We start from the raw sequence: 19,420 nt of genomic DNA on the forward strand, positions 1-19,420 counted from the left end.
TCAGCACAAAAATATGAAGGCTTGAATTGGGCTATCCTGACAGTCAATTACAAGGCTTGCAAGTAGTACTTTTATAGCTTTAATGTGGGAGAGATTAAGGAACGCAATGGGTGGATTTCCTGTTGATGGGAAAAAATCTCTCTCCCTAACATGGGATACAGCTGAAGCTTGGGAAGGAAGTGAGTTTTGATAGATGGCTTGACCCATCTGTCAGAATATGCCCATCAGTCCACACAGGGCATCAAATCTCTCAGCTAAACAATATTGTGATTGTCAAGAAATAATGTTTCTACTTGGCAGTCACTTTTGTTTCTCTCAAGCAAATGCTTTGAAGTGCCAACTTCTTAAACCTTCTTCCTTCAGTGAGATGACCTATCTCATGGGCTGGGTCAGACCCCCATGTTGGGACCTTCTGGTTTGGGATCTATCCCACTGCACCTTTGAGGAAACACACTGGAAACTCTCCTGATTTATTTTTATTATCTATTCTTGGCAATTGCAGTGCATAGGGCACTCAAATCAAAGCAACCCGGGGGATTTAAAGGTATTAGTGGGCAGATGTCCAGACAAAACTATTTTGTTATGAGACTAGAAAGCTATCCTGCAACAGCTTTTCCCATTTGACAAATGTTACAATCCAGGTCTCTCTCATTCTCCCACTCTCTCGTTTGCTCTTTTCCCATATAAGATGGCAAATGTTGGCAGGGCTGTGAGTAGGTTCTAGTAATGAACGCCCCACATCTCTTCCCCCCCTTCCCAGCATTGCTACTGAAGCTTCTCTTCTCTGCTGCATCCATTGCCTGAACAGCAATGAAAAGACAAAGCCCTGATCAGCTGGTAAAAAATAACTAATATCTCAGTCCCAGGTCCACCTTGTCCTACGACTATTCATTATGCTGATGAAAGTCAAGAAGCGGGTGTAAAATTACTTCCAAGTCAGAGCTTGCTATGTAAGATTTAATTTATTTGTTGAACAAACTGCTAGTTTTCATTTAGCTGTCGATCTTTAAAACAAAGGAATTAATACAAGTCCACGAAAGGCTTATTGGCTCATGTGGCCCTACGGTGGTGGGTCCCATCTGTGATTGTATTGCCCAATAAAAGTGGCCAGCAATGAGATAATCAGAGGTGATACAGAGAAGCCAGGCTTTCCTGGACAGGATAAGATATTGGCAAGCAAAATGTAGGAAGCTCAGGAATAGGTAGACCAAACTATGTTATGTGGCCAAGGTTAGCCTAGTGCAGGGGTAGGCAACCTTGGCTCTTTTATGACTCGTGGACCAATTCCCAGAATTCCTCAGCCAGCTTTGCTGGCTGAGGAATTCTGGGAGTTGAAGTCCACAAGTCTTAAAGTTGCTAAGGTTGAGAACCCCTGGCCTAGTGGTTCCTCTGCTTTTTGACAGAGGGCTTGTGGGGAGAGGGGGGACACTTGCAACAGAGGAGGGCTGAGGAAAAGAAAAAATTAGCTGCTTTTACGCCATTCATTTCCCCGCTGAAATTTCTGCTCAGTCTGAGAAAAACCTAGGGAAGTAATGAGAGCTGCACAAGATTTTTTTTTTTTTTTTTTTGGTCTGGCCCATGCTACCCCTGAGGTTTTTGTTTATTTCTTTGCTTGTTTGTTTGGCAAGTTTAGTTTCACCTCCAACTGTTGGTTATTTGAAAAGAATGCACTAGAAGGACACATGCGGTGTAAATGAGCCTTAGGGTCAAATCATACTGTAAACATAACTGGCCTTTTTAAAACTCGTATGTAATCATGCCCAAAGAATTGACATTCTTTATGACCTGTTGGACAGAACAAGGAAAAGCACGAGGCCGGAAGTGCTATAATGAACTGCTTTTCACCTCCAGATACCATGATACGCAGAGTTCAATGGTCACACCCATACCCAGCATAGGAAGTATAGGCAGAATAAGTCACCGGAAGCAGCATCTGTTCTTTTAAAGGGGTGACCGTGTCACCTGTTAACTACAGCTGATCCTTTTCACCTCCAGAACAGCATGGGTTACATATCTCCATTCTTTCCAGCTCTCCACTGTTTCATCTCAGTCCTGTAAGAGGAGTGGGTACTGCCGTTCCTTAGCTGCTGGTAACAATCTCCCAGCGACCTGGTTAGATCCTTAAGGCTCCTTTTCTGACTCATGTAGCTCAGCCGTACTGAACATGAGGCTTCATGGATGCCAGCATTTAAAATAATCATGAGTGAGGCCACCACTACCCTTTCTTAGACTTGATACCGTGTGAGGTGTGATATAACTCACACCAGGGTTGTCAATACAGGATAGAAAAACAATACTTTGGGTATTTGTTAAATCTCCAGCATTTTGACAGAAGGAAGGGATATCAATAGGCTCAGTTGATCAGCAAGGGCAAGGGGCTTCCATCAGGGCAAAGTTTTAGAAGGGTGGATTTTAATTTACGGGATGCTTTTGCCAAGAGTTGGCTCCATTTCCCCTTCAGTGGCTACTGCCTGCCTGGGCACCCGGTTTCTGTCCCCGGGCTGCTTGCCTCTTCCCTTTTTGCCACCATCCAGCAGGTTCCTGCTCTTTGGGAGTTTGCCTTTATGCCACGGTACACGATCTCCGCACCACACACGCTCACAGTACTCCTCCACTCTCTGTAGATTGCCATAGCCGATCAGATGCATGATGTCTTTGAACCACAATCGTTGTCCCTGCACCAGGCGGAGATTGGGAACTCGGCATGGAGGGCGAAGCAGCTCCTCCTCCTGCTCCCTCTGGAAAATTTGTTCCAGCTGCTCATTCTCAACCACTTCCAAAATGATTTTGGTGACAGTCTGAGTAAAGCCCTGCTCCTGAGACCTGCAGTAATAAGTTCCAGTATCCTGACGAAAGAGTTTCCGAAACAGCAAGCCGTACTCTGTCTTCATGATCCGCTCATCTGTTTTCACCTGGAAGAGCCAGGGAAAAAAAGAAAGAAAGAAATTAGGAAGCTAACGAGTTTTCTGGAAATTCAGTTTGATTTAATCAAGATACCACAGGGCAAGAAATGGGCAATAACAGGGCTGCAAACTTTCCCACAATCTTTCTTAATAACAAAAACCCAAACAGATTTGCGAATACGCTATGATTCATATGTTTTCTGACATATATTACAATATGCTTGAGTTGAAGCAGCAGCGTATGACAAAGGGAGAACAGTGTAGGTATGTGTAGAAATTTCAGTGGCGAGAAATGCACCTGGCTTCTCCCCATAAATAGTCAAGGTAGAATAAAAAAGTAAGCGCTTATTTCATGTGGCTGATGTGACTCTGAGAATCCAGAGATTTTTATTTATTTATTTATGAGACTTATATACCGCTTTAAGTGCAAGCACTCTCTAAGCGGTGTACACCAGTAAGCAATGTATATATATATTTACATTGCCCCCAACAATCTGGGTCCTCATTTTACCTACCCCGGAAGGATGGAAGGCTGAGTCAACCTTGAGCCGGAGAGATTTGAACCGCTGACCTGCTGAACACAGTCAGTAAAGTGGCCTGCAGTACTGCACTCTAACTGCTGCACCACCTCAGCTCTTACTTGTTTTATAATTGTTTTATAATTTTTTTTTAAGAAAAAAGAAAAAAAAAGAAAGTAGAATTACACTTACTAAATATTGAAGATACTGGTAAAGAATGATCCCAGAGACTGGAACATCTAGGAAAACTGATAGATGTATAAAATATTGCCCCTAAGATCAGAGCTGTTCAAAATAAAGCTATACCACTTCACTTCCCCTATTTCACCTATCTTTGTATTAGAGCTTCTGAAACATCCAGTCAGACTTTATATTTTCCCAAACCATGCTGCTTATCCTGATCCAGCATCTTATCTTTCCTTCAAATTGCCAGACTCCTTTGGTGGCTGGCAATTTTCAATAAATGAAAACATTTCTCTAGCTTTGAAATGTCCCCATCTATCCCCTTTTCTCTGCCGTTAGGTTGTGAATTCTTAGAGTGACTAGTTGTATGCTGGGTAATAATAGCGGTAATGCCGATAACGGAATTTTTCTAGGGAGATAGCAGCTCCTAAAGCCAGGCATGCCATCCCAGAAGCCCACCTAAAATGCTAACTACGGTCAGATATAGTACTTTTGTTCAAAAGCTCCATTTTGAAATGGTCTTCTCTTGCAAACATCTTTCACCTGCAAAGATGCATCCCAGCTGAGTCCCCTGACCCAAGACCCACCTTATAAAGGAAATCACCAGTACTGAGGCGAAATGAAAATAGCAGATAGATGTACGACTTGTTAATGTCTTCCTTTCTTTTTAATGATTGACTTATATTTATTTTTTTTATATACAAAGAACAAGGAGCCCAGCAGGAGCAGGACATTCCATTAATCTGTGTGGTCCTTCAGAAAGTTGAAGGGGAGACCTGGGAGGAGGTTTGACACCACTGCACCCTCAAGAGATACCAGCGCTGTCCTTATTAGCAAATGATTTTTGGAATGGAATTCAGCAGCTGTGTTTACTTATCAGTCCCACCTTTTATATCCCAATTGCTCAAAAAAAAAAAAAAAACACCCTCCTCTCCAATCATTGTGTATTATCACTTCACTTCCTGGGAATTAGACTTTTTCCTGGGAAAAAGAGGAGAAAGACCTCTCACGGTAGGGGATGGACTTACCTATTTTCAGTTTAGTCAAGAATTCCTAATCAAACTCCTCGAAGTAGCAAATCCAAGAACCAAAAGTTTGGTGTAGTGGTTAAGGCACTGACTTACAAACCAGGAGGCCATGAATTCTAGTCCCACCTTAGGCATGAAAGCTGGCTGGGTGACTTTGGGCCAGTCACTCTCTCTCAGTCCAACCCACCTCACTGGGTTGTTGTTGTGGGGAAAAAGAGGAGAAAGATGGAGTATGGGGTATCTTTGCTGTCTTGAGTAACTTATAAAGTAATAAAGACGGGATAATCTACTAAATGATCTACATGCAAATAAGATCGGGAAGAAAACCCTCTCCTTGAAGGCTAATTTCCATTACAAATAAGTATTTAGTGTGGAGCAGAATTCAGTATGAAGTGGTAAAATCAGTAACATGCTATGTACAGTATGTAGAATAATTCTTGGGCTTGTTTTAAATATTCACAGACTGTCCTTCATTTTGCTTGCATGATATTTCTCTGGCTTCCACAGTACTTACATACAATGAAAAGACAATTTTATTAATAATTTTGTAATTTTTAACCCAGCCTCTATGTTGTGATTTGATATGCAAGTCTGCCTGTTGAAAAAAATATTGTGATTATGGCAAAATTAATTTGTGAGAAAATATTCCCCAAATCCACACACTCTGAAGCAACAATGAAAGTTACAGAATTTTACTGAGAGCCACTCCCTAATATATATGTATTCCAAACCACTGAAATCAGGCCTGGAGATTTAAGAAACCATAGCAGGGAGAAGCAGGACTGTGCCATTATTCCAGTGACCTGCTTCAAAATTAATTAATTGGAGGGTCCCTACCTCCTAAATTACTAACTTTCCCTATAAGAATGGCCGTCATTTGCACAGAAAGAATGTAAATTTATCTTCCATGCTTTGAGTACAAAATAAATAAAATAATAAAAAAATAAACAGAAGGGGGGAAAAATAAACAGAAGGGGGGTTGTTAATATGCCATTTATTATGATTCAGTATTTTAAGATCTTGCTGTAATAGTTCAGTCCATTTTATTAAATATTTTATATTTAATATGTTCATCTTTCACCCACGTTTTTATGTGTTATTTTTTTAAGAATTTGCAGTGAAAAAATAATATATGCCTAAAATTTTAAACAATTATTCTGAAAGTATTTTCTGACAAAGTATTTGCTCGGATATTTCACTGCCCTAAAATGTATAGCCAAATCTATCACCAAATATTTATTTGCCGAGAACTGCACCATAAAATTTAAAGAATAAGATCTGAAGGACATCTTTTTCCTTGGCCACCTATGAATTTAGGACAAAATTAATTTATTTTTGAATATTCAAATGATGGATTACAAAGTATCTTTATTAGGAGTTTAACTGCAAGGCGATCAAACTGGTCAGTCCTAGAGATCAACCCTGACTGCTCTTTAGAAGGCCAGATCCTGAAGTTGAAACTCAAATACTTTGGCCACCTAATGAGAAAGATGGACTCACTGGAGAAGAGCCTAATACTGGGAAAGATTGAGGGCAATAGAAGAAGGGGACGACAGAGAATGAGGTGGCTGGATGGAGTCACTGAAGCAGTAGGCATGAGCTTAAATGGACTCCAGAAAATGGTAGAGGACAGGAAGGCCTGGAGGAACGTTGTCCATGGGGTTGCGATGGGTCGGACACGACTTCGCAACTAACAAAAAATACTTGAATTCAGGGGATCTGAACATCAAGGCATGTCAGCAGAGATTGAAACTTCTTATGAGGTGTCATTCTGATCATTAGAAGATAAACAGAAAAAGAAACAAACTCCCCCCGCCTTCCTCAGTTGATCCTTGACCAGGACTTGTCCCTGCTGGTCCATTCCCAGATGTCCAAGCTTTTTGAGAATACCCCCACAGATATATATACACCCCCATGACACACACTCCTACAATGAGCTCTGAATTAGAGTTCTTTATTCCTCATCTTCTCTTCTTTACTTCAACTGCTGTTACTGAAATACTTGTGTTGATATTCCTGAGGTCCCCAATGTCTATTTCCGTGGTTACTTCCAGTATGAAAAAAAGCTGGAATATTATTTTCTAGTCTGAAAGGTAATTAATCTTTTAAGTGTATGGCATTTTCCTTCTTAGCTGCAGATGGTAAGTACCTCTTCTTAGTATACTCTCCACCAATATCACAACAATAATCTGCCCAAAAAATTTCTTCCCCACAGAGGGCTTGCCTGCCAAAGTAGTTCTTGACTGATGGTCATTTTGCCAATGTCTGAACACCAGCCATTTGCAAATTAACACTCTGGTTGCTATAGACTGCGGTTGCATCAGCAATCAATTCAGCTGTTTTAGCAAACTCACTGAATGCCTCCTTAAGGAATTCAGGGTCAGTTAGTAAAGTCTTAAACAACTCACATACCCATCTTCTCAGAGCTGGGGGGGGGCAGGGAGAGAGAGACAGCTATAAAAATAACTTCCAAGGCATGAAGGCCCACAACAGCTGTTTCATGTTATTTAAACTCTATCCATCTTACATTCAGTAAGATCCATAAGAACTGTACTTCCTTCTCTTTGGACCACTGTCTTGGCAATGATGGCTATGAGTAGTTTATTGACAGAAGACATTCCAAGTTATTGTATTGCCTCCTTAAAAAGGAGGTACAAATCAAGAGAGGAAAATGCTTTATATTTAGTAGGCTCAGTTACATGATAATCTATTTTCTTTTGTTCAAGTCCGGATACAAACCACTTTTATCCCCCAGCCCAGATGGAGCCAAGAATTAAAAAAAAAAAAATCAGAAGGGCAGATCACAACCACCAGGTGTAAGAATTTAGCTCTGCCTTATGACTGGAAGAGGTTGAGGGGACCTTTCTTATGGGTTCCATCTTCAGTAACCAAGAACTCCATATGTACTTACAGCCTGAAGAGAAAGCAATTTTATTGACAGACAGGGGACATTTCCACAGAATGGAAACGGGTATATTTGGCAGAGATCCTCAGCTTTTACAGCTGTACTGCAGACTGAAATTTAGTAAGTAAAGATCTCCCAGACCCCCACAATGCTCTATAATAATCAATAACTAGCGTAAGAAAACAGTCAAGACAAAAAAATGTGGTAGTGATGTGGCAGAAACAGCAGGAACAATAATGTGCTGACATGACTCATATATTTACATGAGAGAGTAAATGTTTGGGTATACTTAGAGGGAGAAGATTAAAGAAAATTGCCATTAAGAAAACAAAAGCAAGAGTGTCTCACCTCATCTCTTAGCTCCTCTGGAGATCTGCGTACAAACCATTGCACTGCAGCTTGGGGTGACTTGGGGATACACTCTAAGAAAGTACTGTTGTGCTCCGTACCATACACCACCTTCTCCTCAGTGCTGTCAAAGTCATCCACTACAAAAACACAAAAATGCTATTACCAAAGACCAATCGTTCTGTAAGTGCCCGTCTCCATAAAGGGAGGTCACAACAGCCCAGGATTGCTTCTGAACATGCGGGAGGTAGGAATGGGTTTAAAGCCTGGCCCATCCTGAGTCTTCGGTCTTTGATACAGAGAGAGATTTATTTCCCATCCCAAAAAACTGAATCAAAATTGCCAAAATGTTTGCAGGGTTAATTCAAGATGCCAAAGACTCCAAGCTTTCCTCTCTTTTCCAATATTCCACTGAAGATTATGGTGCTCTGTTTATGTTTTCAAATCATAAAATAGGCACTGCCCAAGGTAAAAGTTGGCCCAACTTCCTGTGAAAATGTTTGTTTCCATGAACACAGGGGTCATATTAGCGGTAACACAGCAGACACCTCACCTATTTGTAACTGATCTTAATGCTGCCATGTTCACGCTCTCCAGTGTTCTTGAAAGCCAAAGATATGGCAGGTAGCCCTCACAAAAGCCAGCCCATTCCGCTCTAAGCAGATATTCCCAAGTTTCTTCACCTGTCAGGTTTTGATCCAGGCACTGGTGCATGGGATTCCCATTCTGGATGTCTTGCCTGCGAAAGCGACGTTTGCCCGATTCCTGGTATCTGGTGCAAGTGAGGCCATCCCAGGCACAATATGGGTCCCGTGCCAGGCAACATTCTGCACAGGCGGTCCCGTAAATCTCACACTGATGCAGTTTCACTTGGGCCACACCGACCCGTGAGCCCACGTAAAGCATTTGCTGTCAAAGCAAACCAAAGCAGGGTTAATAGGAGAAACACCAAATCACCTTGAAGCTGGTGTTTTTAGTAGCCGCCTCATGCTGGTGAAGGGAGTAAAACACACAGTAAAATTGGTGGACATTTTTTTAAAACAGGGAGCAACCCACCCACCCTCCCCACTCACTAACACTGATGATATTACCTGGTTGGGTAATGAAATGTCTGCAAGTAAATAACCATGCTGAGAGAGCACCCAGGACTCCACAGTTCAACCCTGAACTATAGATATTCTCTTCTACTGGGACATCTTTTGTCTCTATCAGAATTTCCTCTGCAATTTTCAGAAAAGAAGACTGGGGTTTAGCTTGCTAAAGACACCTCCATATCATGATTCTGATCCTACTTGAAGCCAACTCTAAACCTGCCTAACTGGCTTGTCTGGAGAGTTGGCTGTCTTACTCCTAGCGGTGTTTTGGTTCAGTAAAACTGGAGTACATGTGTAGTGTTTGCTGGAATGCTGTTGCTGAATGGGAATTGTGAATGGAGGGGAGGGGTATCCTCCCTGGCTCATTTCCTGGGCCCAAGTGAGCGTTCACTCATTCCTTCTTCCACACCACTGAGGGTCAATTCCTACATCCTCAACTTTCTCGCTCCCCCTCCCCCATCCCATAACTCTTACGGGTCCTGGAAGAAATGCCCTGCCACAAAACTTGCTGATATGCTTTTGTTCTAGGTGTGCTTTTAAATACAGAAAACGAATGATGTCTAGGCCAGTGGTTCTCAACCTGTGGGTCGGGACCCCATTTGGGGTCGAATGACCATTTCACGGGGGTCGCCAAACAACGCAGTCCGCCATTTTTCCCCCTTTTCCTTAGCTATGCTACTCCCTTTTATTCTATTGGCTTTTGAAAGCCAACAGAATAGACTCTCTTGAATAGAGTCTAATTCTATTGGCTTTCAAAAGCCAATAGGAATTGTCCAGGCTGTCTCTGCCCTGCTGAGCCCGCCAAAAGTCCCATTCTGCAAACGGTGCTGCACCAGTTAAGTAGTCCTCGACTTGCGACCGGTTGAGTAGTCCTCAACTTATGACCGGTTGGGGGGTCATGGCATTAAAAAGGTTGAGAACCACTGGTCTAGACTATCTAGATAATTTCTTTTTACTTTTTTATTTTTCAGTTCCACCCCCTGCTTTATCTTACGTTCCCATAATAGTAACATGGCCATTGGAAACACTCAAGAGTCAATTTCCCTTTTGCTGTGAAATGGGTAATAGGAAATTTTTAGGACCTTTAGGACCCAGACAAAATTAGGGAGCAGATCCAGACTGAACTATCTTTTTCTAAGCTACCTTACTGATCAGCAGGCAGGAACACCGATTGGCTCATGCTGATCTTTTACAGGTAAGATGGCAAATGCCACACCTGCCATCTTGCTGTAGAAACAAGTGCAGCAAGGGTCAAATTTCATGGAAACAATGGGACCGGGAAGGACTGTTTAGTCTATACCCGCCCTGCTCCCCTCAACTAGACTTTCCTGATTTAAATTGCTGTCTTCCTTTTTCTACTGTATTTGGTTCTCTGAGTGAAAATATATGCAGCTGTGTCATCAACCTTCTTAAGTTACACTACAGCATTTGGAAGAGCAATAAAATTAAGTGGCTTTGGAATTCCCACAGTTTCCTGGATATGTTATGGCGTTATTTATGGCCATTCAGAATTGAAACTGATTGCATACATTCATGTCAAAGAAAATCTACTTGGTAACATCAGAGGTCTTAGAAGTCAAGACATACAGAAAGAAGCCACATTACATATGCCTTGAGATAATTAATATCTGCAGTGTCAGACTACAGTTAACATTTTTCACAGATCTGCGTGATTTAAAATAGAAATTCATGATTTAAATAATGATTTCTTATTTCTGATTTGCATATCAATCACTATTTGAGAATAATTGGGAAGTTGTCCGCTGTTTATAAAGCAGGCACATGTTTTCCCCCAATGTAGCACCCATTGAAATCTTGGACTACACAACCCATGATTTACAAACAGAATTCCCAGTCTATCTGAGATTATGGTTACTGAATCCAACAGAGCTGGATAATGTTAGATTGGAGGAAGGTAAATATTATTATGCTAGTTCCCTGTTTGGGTAAAAAGTGTTTGCTATGAAGTATCTGAACTTTTCCTGGTCTTATTAGAACTTAGTATCTTTATTGTATTTGTTTTATTCTAGCTAAATTTCAACAAAAAATCACCACAGTTTCCCGTAATCTAAAATCTGGTAAGTGTTTTGTTGGACTTTAGGCATGGTGGTGATTGAAAGCTGCTTTTACCACCACCACCACATTTCCATAAAGAATCTATTCTTTGGGGGTTGGTTGGTTCCTATTTTAAAATTTTTATTTGAAACAATCAAACCTTTGCATTGGCACTTTACTAGTTTAGCATCCACACTGTCTCATTACAGATCATATTATGATTTCCTTATATCCCCTGTGTTGACAGAGGATGACAGTATTGTTTATAAAATATAGTCCCTCCAGATCCTGTAAAATTATGTTTTCCCATTCGGTTTCTTTAGCACATGAATCTTATAGTTTATCAAGTAAAGTTACTGGCCAAATTTTATTTTGAATCACTTTATTGGCAAGAAGGGTGTTATATTTATTTTATGTATATAAAACTGAACTCTTTGTTGTGCATCCAAGGTGGAAAAATGTTAAAGCTGATACTTCTGCAAACTTTTGTGGCTCCTTTTTAATATGAAACAAATGTGATGTGTTTGACTATCTATCATATTGCTTGCAAAAATTTAGTAATTCTCTCCCTCCCTCTCTATACATACACACACACAAATACTGTGAATTTATTATTCATGCATAACATTATATAGCTTCAGTATTTAGATTAAATAGTAAAGAGATAATGGACACCCTTGATTAAAAACCTCAAAATATTAAACTGTCCACTTAGTTATAATTATTAATTTTTATCCAGGTCTTTATGGGTTTATGAATTTGATCTATTATGTCTAAAAAAATTGCCAAATTTAAATTTTTGTAAACTTCTTTTCAGAAATATTTTTTGTACACAATCAATATATCTAACTAACCCATTGATACCAAATTGATTTTACAGAAGAGTACAATGTTTACTAATTTTCTAATAGGACTGGCTATAGTTCTGTGACTAAATCCAGACAGGTTTGGATATATAATTTTATTTATAATTGAATTGAGGGGATTGGTAATAATTTAATGTATACAGTAGTTTATAATCAGTGTGAAGTAGAAAAATGGGTCAGTATAAAATTACATCTTGTGATTTCTTGCCTGGTTTGGAAATAAGGATAATTTTGCAATACAGGAAGATTTTTCTCTTGGATAATAAGATAATAAGAACTCTTGTATTTAAATATCCTTGCATTATTCCTAAAATTCATTACTTAGTCTGAATTGGTGACTGCCTTTCAGTACTAAAGTATCAGTAATTTAGATTATCATTAATTTCATCTGCTATGGAATTGCCTGAACTATATAAATCAGTCAAGAAATCATTAACTCATCATTCATATTTTAATGTGGTAAGCCATGCCTAGCTTAAATAATATTAATTTGAGTTTTATAGTAAAAATGCAAATAAATAGAGGTGGATGGTTTATTTTTACAATTCATTCATTACTTACCCGTTTCACAGAAATTTCCATCTCAGTGATAGGGACTGGTAGCTGAAGGGCAAGAAGACATGGCAAACTCAGCTAAAATATGTCACCAAAATGACTCCCAACCCTATCCTATGACTCTACATTTATGTATTTCTAATAGTCATAGAAGGTCATTATTGTCCCAGCTATTTTCTCACAAAAACAAATGTGTGCACACAAGGGCAGTTGGACAAATCACTTGTTTGAAAATTAAACTTTCAGTAAATCTGAAAATTAGGGCTAATGGAAGTATACAACCATTCTCTTTCCCAGATTACTCAATAGTTGTAAGTATAAATAAGTATACTTTCTATGGTCTTTTTCTCTTTTATCCTGAGAAAAACTGGATTATACAGAATGGAAAATTTGGGAGTGACAGCACAAAATCCAACAAGCAAGGATCTTGGGCTATCTAAAAAGCTGGGCAAGGTCCCATTATCTAGCCACATGGGAACCAAACCTAAAAGAAGGCTTACATAATTATTGCAGTATTCACATTATGGCTACTTTTATCATAGCTCCTTTACGTACTGCATGTATGCATACACATGTATCTGGATTAATAAAATACAATTTTTTACTTTCCCAGTGAAATTAATTAAAATTAATAAAAATTAATTAATACCAATTTTTTTTAAAAAAGAAATGGGATATCTTTTTGTTCAGGATGATGACTGTCTTCATAAAACACTTTGCAAATCTGGAATTACAGTATATAGCTAAATAGTAATCAGGCACAAAAGTGGTCCATCACCGTACATGTGTACATTGGTATTTTAAGACTTTGTTAGAGGAACAGATGTAAAGACTGTACAAGAAAACAGTGAATACCAAGCAATGTGCAACACAGTCAAAATTAGCCAGCCAGGATTGCTCCTTTGCTGATCTATATACACGAGGCTCGCATATATACTGGGTTTTTTTTTTTTTTTACTGTACCTTAAACACTTGAAGCTCTTCCAAAACGACTTCTTCAACAGCAGCAAAATTTCCTCTTTGTAGGGCTATGACCTTCAATATGGAGCCAGCCTCTGAAAGGGAGGAAGGAGAGAAAGAGCACTAAAACAAGGGCATCCCTGGGGTTGCCTAAAATCCTGGCAAAGCTGATTAGAAACTTTTTCAAGAGTTACTCTTGAATAGCAAGTAGTCTAGAATCTGACTCCTAGTTTTACACTACGAGATGCACTATGCTACTAGTATGTGATTTTGGACCTCTCCTTTGCATCTCTGAATCATTTTTATTCTTTCTCTACTTGAATCTTTTAAATTTAAAAGCTATTGGGGAAATGCTAATTTAAAAAGAAACTATTTTTCAATGCTCAACTTTCCACCTTAAAAAAATTAAGTGGTAATTTAACCAGTTCATTTTTTTTCTCATTCCCCAACCTTGAGTTGGAAAACATTTCATGTAGCTGGCCAAGCTATTGTTTTTCTCACCGTTGAATGGGGGCTACATTTTGAAATACAACAAGAAAAAGGACACAATTTCTAAGAAAGGAGCCTTAATGGGAGATAAATTTGAACATTCCTTCCACATAACACTGTAACTGGAGATTCCCTGAAAAAGTATTTTCCCTATTTTGCTGGTATAGGGCAAACTTCCTGTAGTGTCAAAACGTGCCAAATCATTCACAGTGCCGCATGGTGGTCACAGTTTAGTTCTAACTGCTTCATATCCTGACAAATTGGTCCAAATGGCTCACTTCTATTCTGAATTCAGCCAAACGTGATGCACAGGCCTTGTTTCAATGCATAGCAAAGTTTCCCTTGCCCATTTATCAGTATTTTACCCAAGACTCCTTTTCAATGTCAGGATATAATCTGAAGATTTGAAAATTCAGGAGATTATCTTCAAACTCACAAATTCTTCCACATAATGACAAGTAACTCCGTATTCTGCATACAGTATGCAGTTTGGAAGAGAGGATGTTCAGGTACTGCTGAACCCCAATACATCGCGTGATTAATGCCACACCTGTGCCAATGAACATGACATCATAATGCCCGTCCTCAGCTTCCACACGGTCCACCACAATCTGCCGTAGGCGATGCTGCAGATTGGTTTTCACCAGCACAGGCCACCGTTGTAGTGGATACACAGATTTGCTCATCAGGGGGTGAGCACGCGCAAATTGCAGTACCTCATCTGGGTAGTCTTTGGTGGAGGAGTACTGACGACTTGGCTGGTTGGTGGTTTTGCTGGGGCACTAGGAGAAAGGGCACGATTTTAGCAAATAGCTAAATAGCTATTTATCAGGAATCAAAGCCAACCCTTTCCCCCATTTCATTACATTCCTTTATTCTTCCCATGCTGGCAAAATTTATTCCAGAAGTTGAGGAAATTGTTTTACTGTCATTTCCACTGACATGAATAGTTCTGGCAGCTTTGGATAATCACAAAAAAAAATGATATTTTGCATGTTATTTTTTAATTTCTTTGTTTCATGGCAAATTGCTCTTCCTATATACTGTTCTTTTCTTTTTTCCCCCCAGGAAAATCATCATCTTCATTCTTATACTTACAACTCCTGGCCTTGGATAAGGCACCTTGCCCTCATAAGCTGCCCACTGATGATCAGGACCATCTTTATGAGCAAATGGCCCGTTAAAAACCTCCCAGATGTCTGCCATACGATAGACACAGATGGCGAAGCCTTGGAAGACATTGCTGTAATGAGAAAAATTTATCCAAATATTGTTTGTAATACAAGATTTAAATGTAACTGAGATTTGCTTCTTATCTCTCTAGGCTGCAATTCAGAAAAAAAATGAAAAAATTGCTTTTACGTAAATAAATGCCTAGTTTTTTGGAAAAACTAATTCATACCGTATGAATTCTACTGAAGTTGACTGAAGAAGAATTGGAGAAACAGCAAACTATACTGAGTATACAAAAAATTATAAATTCATTATTAAGAACATTTTTAAAAGATTCACTGTTAAAAGTAATTATAGAAGAACTAGAAACCACAGATGGAAAAATCTCACCTGATGGTACTAAACAGTGCATAGACTTCAGGATTCTTGCCATCTTTAGCCCTCAGAAGAAAGACGTCCTCTGTTGAAAAGTGGAGGATCAAACAAGTTCTATAACTGTTCTGTCAATATACTCACTCTACACAAGCATTTCTCTAAGTGCTTTTTCTAATATCTTGCCAAACTCAGGAATTCTGGGAGTTGAAGTCCATAAGTCATTAAAAGGGCCATAGTTCTCTACCCCTGGCCTAGAAGATATTTGTGCTGTCCATTTTGTTTCACTGCTACTAGCTCCTCTTACACTAGCATTGCCCAATTTAAAAGAAAATTGCATGGCACCAGATTCTAGTGTAGGATCATAAACTTCTTTTGAAGTGAGGATTGTGCTGGTCTGTGGGTGATATGCTGGAGAAGTGACCCAATTCCAAACACTGGGCAGTTGGGCAGAGCCAGAATAAGACTACAATTGGTTTCATTAGTATGCAATTAAACATCAAGGGAGTCAAGCTATTCTCCAAAGCACCTGAAGGCAGGACAAAAAGCAATGGATGGAAACTAATCAAAGAGAGAAGCAACCTAGAACTAGGGAGAAATTTCCTGACAGTTAGAACAATTAATCAGTGGAACAACCTGCCTCCAGAAGCTGTGAATGCTCCAACACTGGAAGTTTTAAAGAAGAAATTGGACAGCCATTTGTCTGAAATAGTAGAGGATTTCCTTCCTGAGCAGGGGGTTGGACTAGAATAGGGCTTTTCAACCTTTTCACCGATTGTACCACTTTTAGAATATGGCAATATTTGAGTACCACGTCGCCTAGCAAGGGGTCAAAAGATTGATGACCCCCCCCAAAAAACGGAAAAAGGTGATTAAGTACAGGTAATCCTTGACTTACAACAGTTCGTTTAGTGACTGTTCAAAGTTACAACTGCACTGAAAAAAGTGACTTATGACCATTTTTCACACTTATGACTGTTGCAGCATCCCCAGGGTCATGTGATTTACATTTGGATGCTTGGCAACTGATTCATATTTATGATGGTCACATTGTCCCAGGGTCATGTGATCCCCTTTTGCAACCTTTTGACAAGCAAAGTCAGTGGGGAAACCAGATTCACTTAACAACTATGTTACTAATTTAACAACTGCAGTGATTCATTTAACAAGTATGGCAAGAAAAGTCATAAAATGGGGCAAAACTCATTTAACAAATTTCTCTCCCCCCCTTTTATATCTTCTCTTCTATCCCCCCCCCTTTTATATCCTCTTCTCTCCCCTTTATATCCTCTTCTCTCCCCCGTTTATATCCTCTCATCTCTCTCCGTTTTATATCCTCTCTTCTCTCCCTCCTTTTATATCCTCTTCTCACTCCTTTATATCCTCTCTCCCCTTTATATCCTCTTCTCTTCCCCCTTTTATATCCTCTCTCCCCCTCAGCAGCACCCAGGCAGGTAATGCCTCGTGTAGCTCCAGCTGAATCTCTGCCTGAAGACTGCATGAGGCTGCCTGCCACCCCCAAGGCCACAACCAATCAGCTGGAGTTGCACACTTCGATCCTGGGCTCTCCGTAGGACCCAGACAACACCTCACGCAGTTCCAGCAGACTTTCCCACAAGCCTGTGCGGCAGTGCCACTGCTTCACCTCATCCACTTTTACACTTTTTTTAACAGTGCTGTTCAATCTGTCGTATGTGTACCACGTGCCAGGTGCCGACATACACTAGTGTACGCATACCACAGATTGAAAAGCCCTGGACCAGAAGACCTCCAAGATCCCTTCCAATTCTATTATTATTATTATCATTAATAGGATTACTCTTCATCCATGCATTTAATAATTTCCCCTTTCTCCTATATCAAAAATTATAATTTGGTAATTTTCTGAAAGCCTTTGAAGATTGCAGACAAATCTTTTGGGGGCAGTATAAGGCCACGGATCTCAGATTATGAGTTCCTAACATAAGCATTTAAACTCCCAGTGATTTTTCATCAAGCTCTGATCAAATCTCCACTTGCTTAGTTTTAGGATTAATATAGCAGTAAATCTTCCTGGTCATTCCTTTGGCTCCACTTTTCCCCTACTGGAAATATAAATTCCTAATCCTCTACAAACCAACCAACTGTGATTATGGAATATAAATCACACCCAGTTCATCAAAGTGTGTGTCAATGCCATCTGGTCCTGGAACAGAACACACAAGACGGGCTTTGTTGAAAGTGCTCCATTTGTTGACCAGCACTCGTTGTCCACCAGCATCATTCTGAAAGAAGAGAAATAAATATTGTTCCGAAGTGAAAGACACTGATACAGTGGCACATAACAATTTTTGAACCTTTTGAATTTTTATTATTTCTGCACAAATATGACCTAAAACATGATCTTTCTCCACATAAGTCCTGAAACAAGATCCTGAGGACCTAGTTGAACAAACAAATCAAAAACATTTCACTGAGAGAAATGGCCCAAGGGTACTTTTAAAGGTTTTTTTTTTCCCCAAAGGACAACTGGACTGTTTTTTCCTTGAGAAAGAAGAAGACATTTCGCTTCTCATCCAAGAAGCTTCATCCGTTCTGCAGGATGGTGGGGATTAAGGAAGGATTCATTCTGACAGGATGGGGGGGGGGTTTGAAAAGAGCTCTTGAGGCCACCTGGGGGTTTATCTGTGCCCTCAGGGTCATCTGTATCAGAGTGCAAATGGGGGTGGAATCTTCTTGGAACTGCTGTCTCGTATCTGACCTTTCTCTAGGCAGCATCCCCTCCCCGTCTCCCAAGCTCTCCCACATCTCCCTCTTCCTCATTAGGAAAGAGAGGACCTGTTGTTGTCCCCTAAGCTTTGACACTTTAAATTAGTACCTATTTGGCCTTAGCCTAAGGCCAGCTCTCATCACAGTTCTGAGAGAGATCAGGAGGTGTTAGTCCAGAAACAATCCTGTGTCATGGCTCAGATTTGGTGAAGTCTTTTTTCTCCAGAAGTTCACCATTTTGTCTGAGTGGGCGTTGGAGAAATGGTTCGATTTTATCGATTTTGAGATTTTATATTTTGTTTTAGTTTCATGGAGATTATGAATTGGGCAGCACAGAAATTTTTGTAATAAGTGGGGGGGGGGGACTTTGAGTGACAGACGTAAGAAGAAGGGAGAAGAACTTTAAAACCAGATAGGAAAAAGGGGAAATAAAAAAAACCAAAGACAATCATATATACTATTTAAAAAAAAAGGGAGACGATGGCTTATCTAACATTGTAAACTCTAATTCTGCCCATAAGACTGGAGTTTTGATAATGCACCTCTAAACAGAAGTAACTTGTACTAATTCTACACACAATATTACTATTAATTATTCTGTTTATAATTAACTGCTCCCTTGAGAAACCGAATAATCCTTTCCCACACACACACACACACACACACACAAACAGACACACACACTTAAAATGTTACACTCCAAGAAAAACACTGATAAGACTGAAAGTAACAATCAACTTTATCGTTTGGGGAAGTTGGTGGCAAGACTTTAAATTATATTTATTTCTCCCCAAAATAAACTTTAGACTTCTGACTAAAATAAATCTCATTTCACCACAGGAAGCATAAAGAAGTAACAGTATACATACTAAAATTATTCTTTGCAACTAGAAAATGCAAAGAAAAATACCCCAACATCTCCAGAATCCCAGGAAAAACACAGAAGATCCTTGCTCAGCCTACACATGTAATATGACCCTAACCTACTTTTCATCACTGCCCTGCTCAATGAGGTTTTCATTCTCTCTCCCAAATATCAATATAACCCACAACTAACACGTGTTTCTTTTCCCCTGCCATAGAGGAACCAAAATAGACTCCAATTATCTTACCACAATCACCATCACTACATTTCAGGTATTGTTCTATGACAACTGTTCTTTTTCCTTCACAAAAGTAGCCCTACAAGATCCAGAAACCCCTCTGGGTTTATTGTGGATCAA

At 39.7% G+C, this 19,420-nt stretch overlaps 1 protein-coding gene across 2 annotated transcripts in view; it reads right to left on the reverse strand.

The window, feature by feature from the left end:
• Window positions 1-943: 943 nt before the first annotated feature.
• SEMA3G (semaphorin 3G) overlaps window positions 944-19,420 on the reverse strand; it is a 95,623-nt gene continuing 77,146 nt past the window's right edge. For both annotated transcript variants that reach the window (XM_039342608.1, XM_039342609.1), the window contains 9 exons: window positions 17,599-17,713; window positions 15,468-15,537; window positions 15,003-15,147; window positions 14,455-14,686; window positions 13,419-13,510; window positions 12,462-12,503; window positions 8,569-8,794; window positions 7,886-8,025; window positions 944-2,912 (listed from right to left, as the gene is read on the reverse strand). In XM_039342608.1, the coding sequence (XP_039198542.1) occupies window positions 2,418-2,912; window positions 7,886-8,025; window positions 8,569-8,794; window positions 12,462-12,503; window positions 13,419-13,510; window positions 14,455-14,686; window positions 15,003-15,147; window positions 15,468-15,537; window positions 17,599-17,713 (1,557 nt within the window). In that variant the 3' untranslated portion in view covers window positions 944-2,417. The remainder of the gene's footprint in view (window positions 2,913-7,885; window positions 8,026-8,568; window positions 8,795-12,461; window positions 12,504-13,418; window positions 13,511-14,454; window positions 14,687-15,002; window positions 15,148-15,467; window positions 15,538-17,598; window positions 17,714-19,420) is intronic.

Source organism: Crotalus tigris, unplaced genomic scaffold, assembly GCF_016545835.1.
Source record: "Crotalus tigris isolate CLP2741 ecotype Arizona unplaced genomic scaffold, ASM1654583v1 scf7180000017800.2534000, whole genome shotgun sequence".
In the NCBI taxonomy this organism is placed as follows: Eukaryota; Metazoa; Chordata; class Lepidosauria; order Squamata; family Viperidae; genus Crotalus; species Crotalus tigris.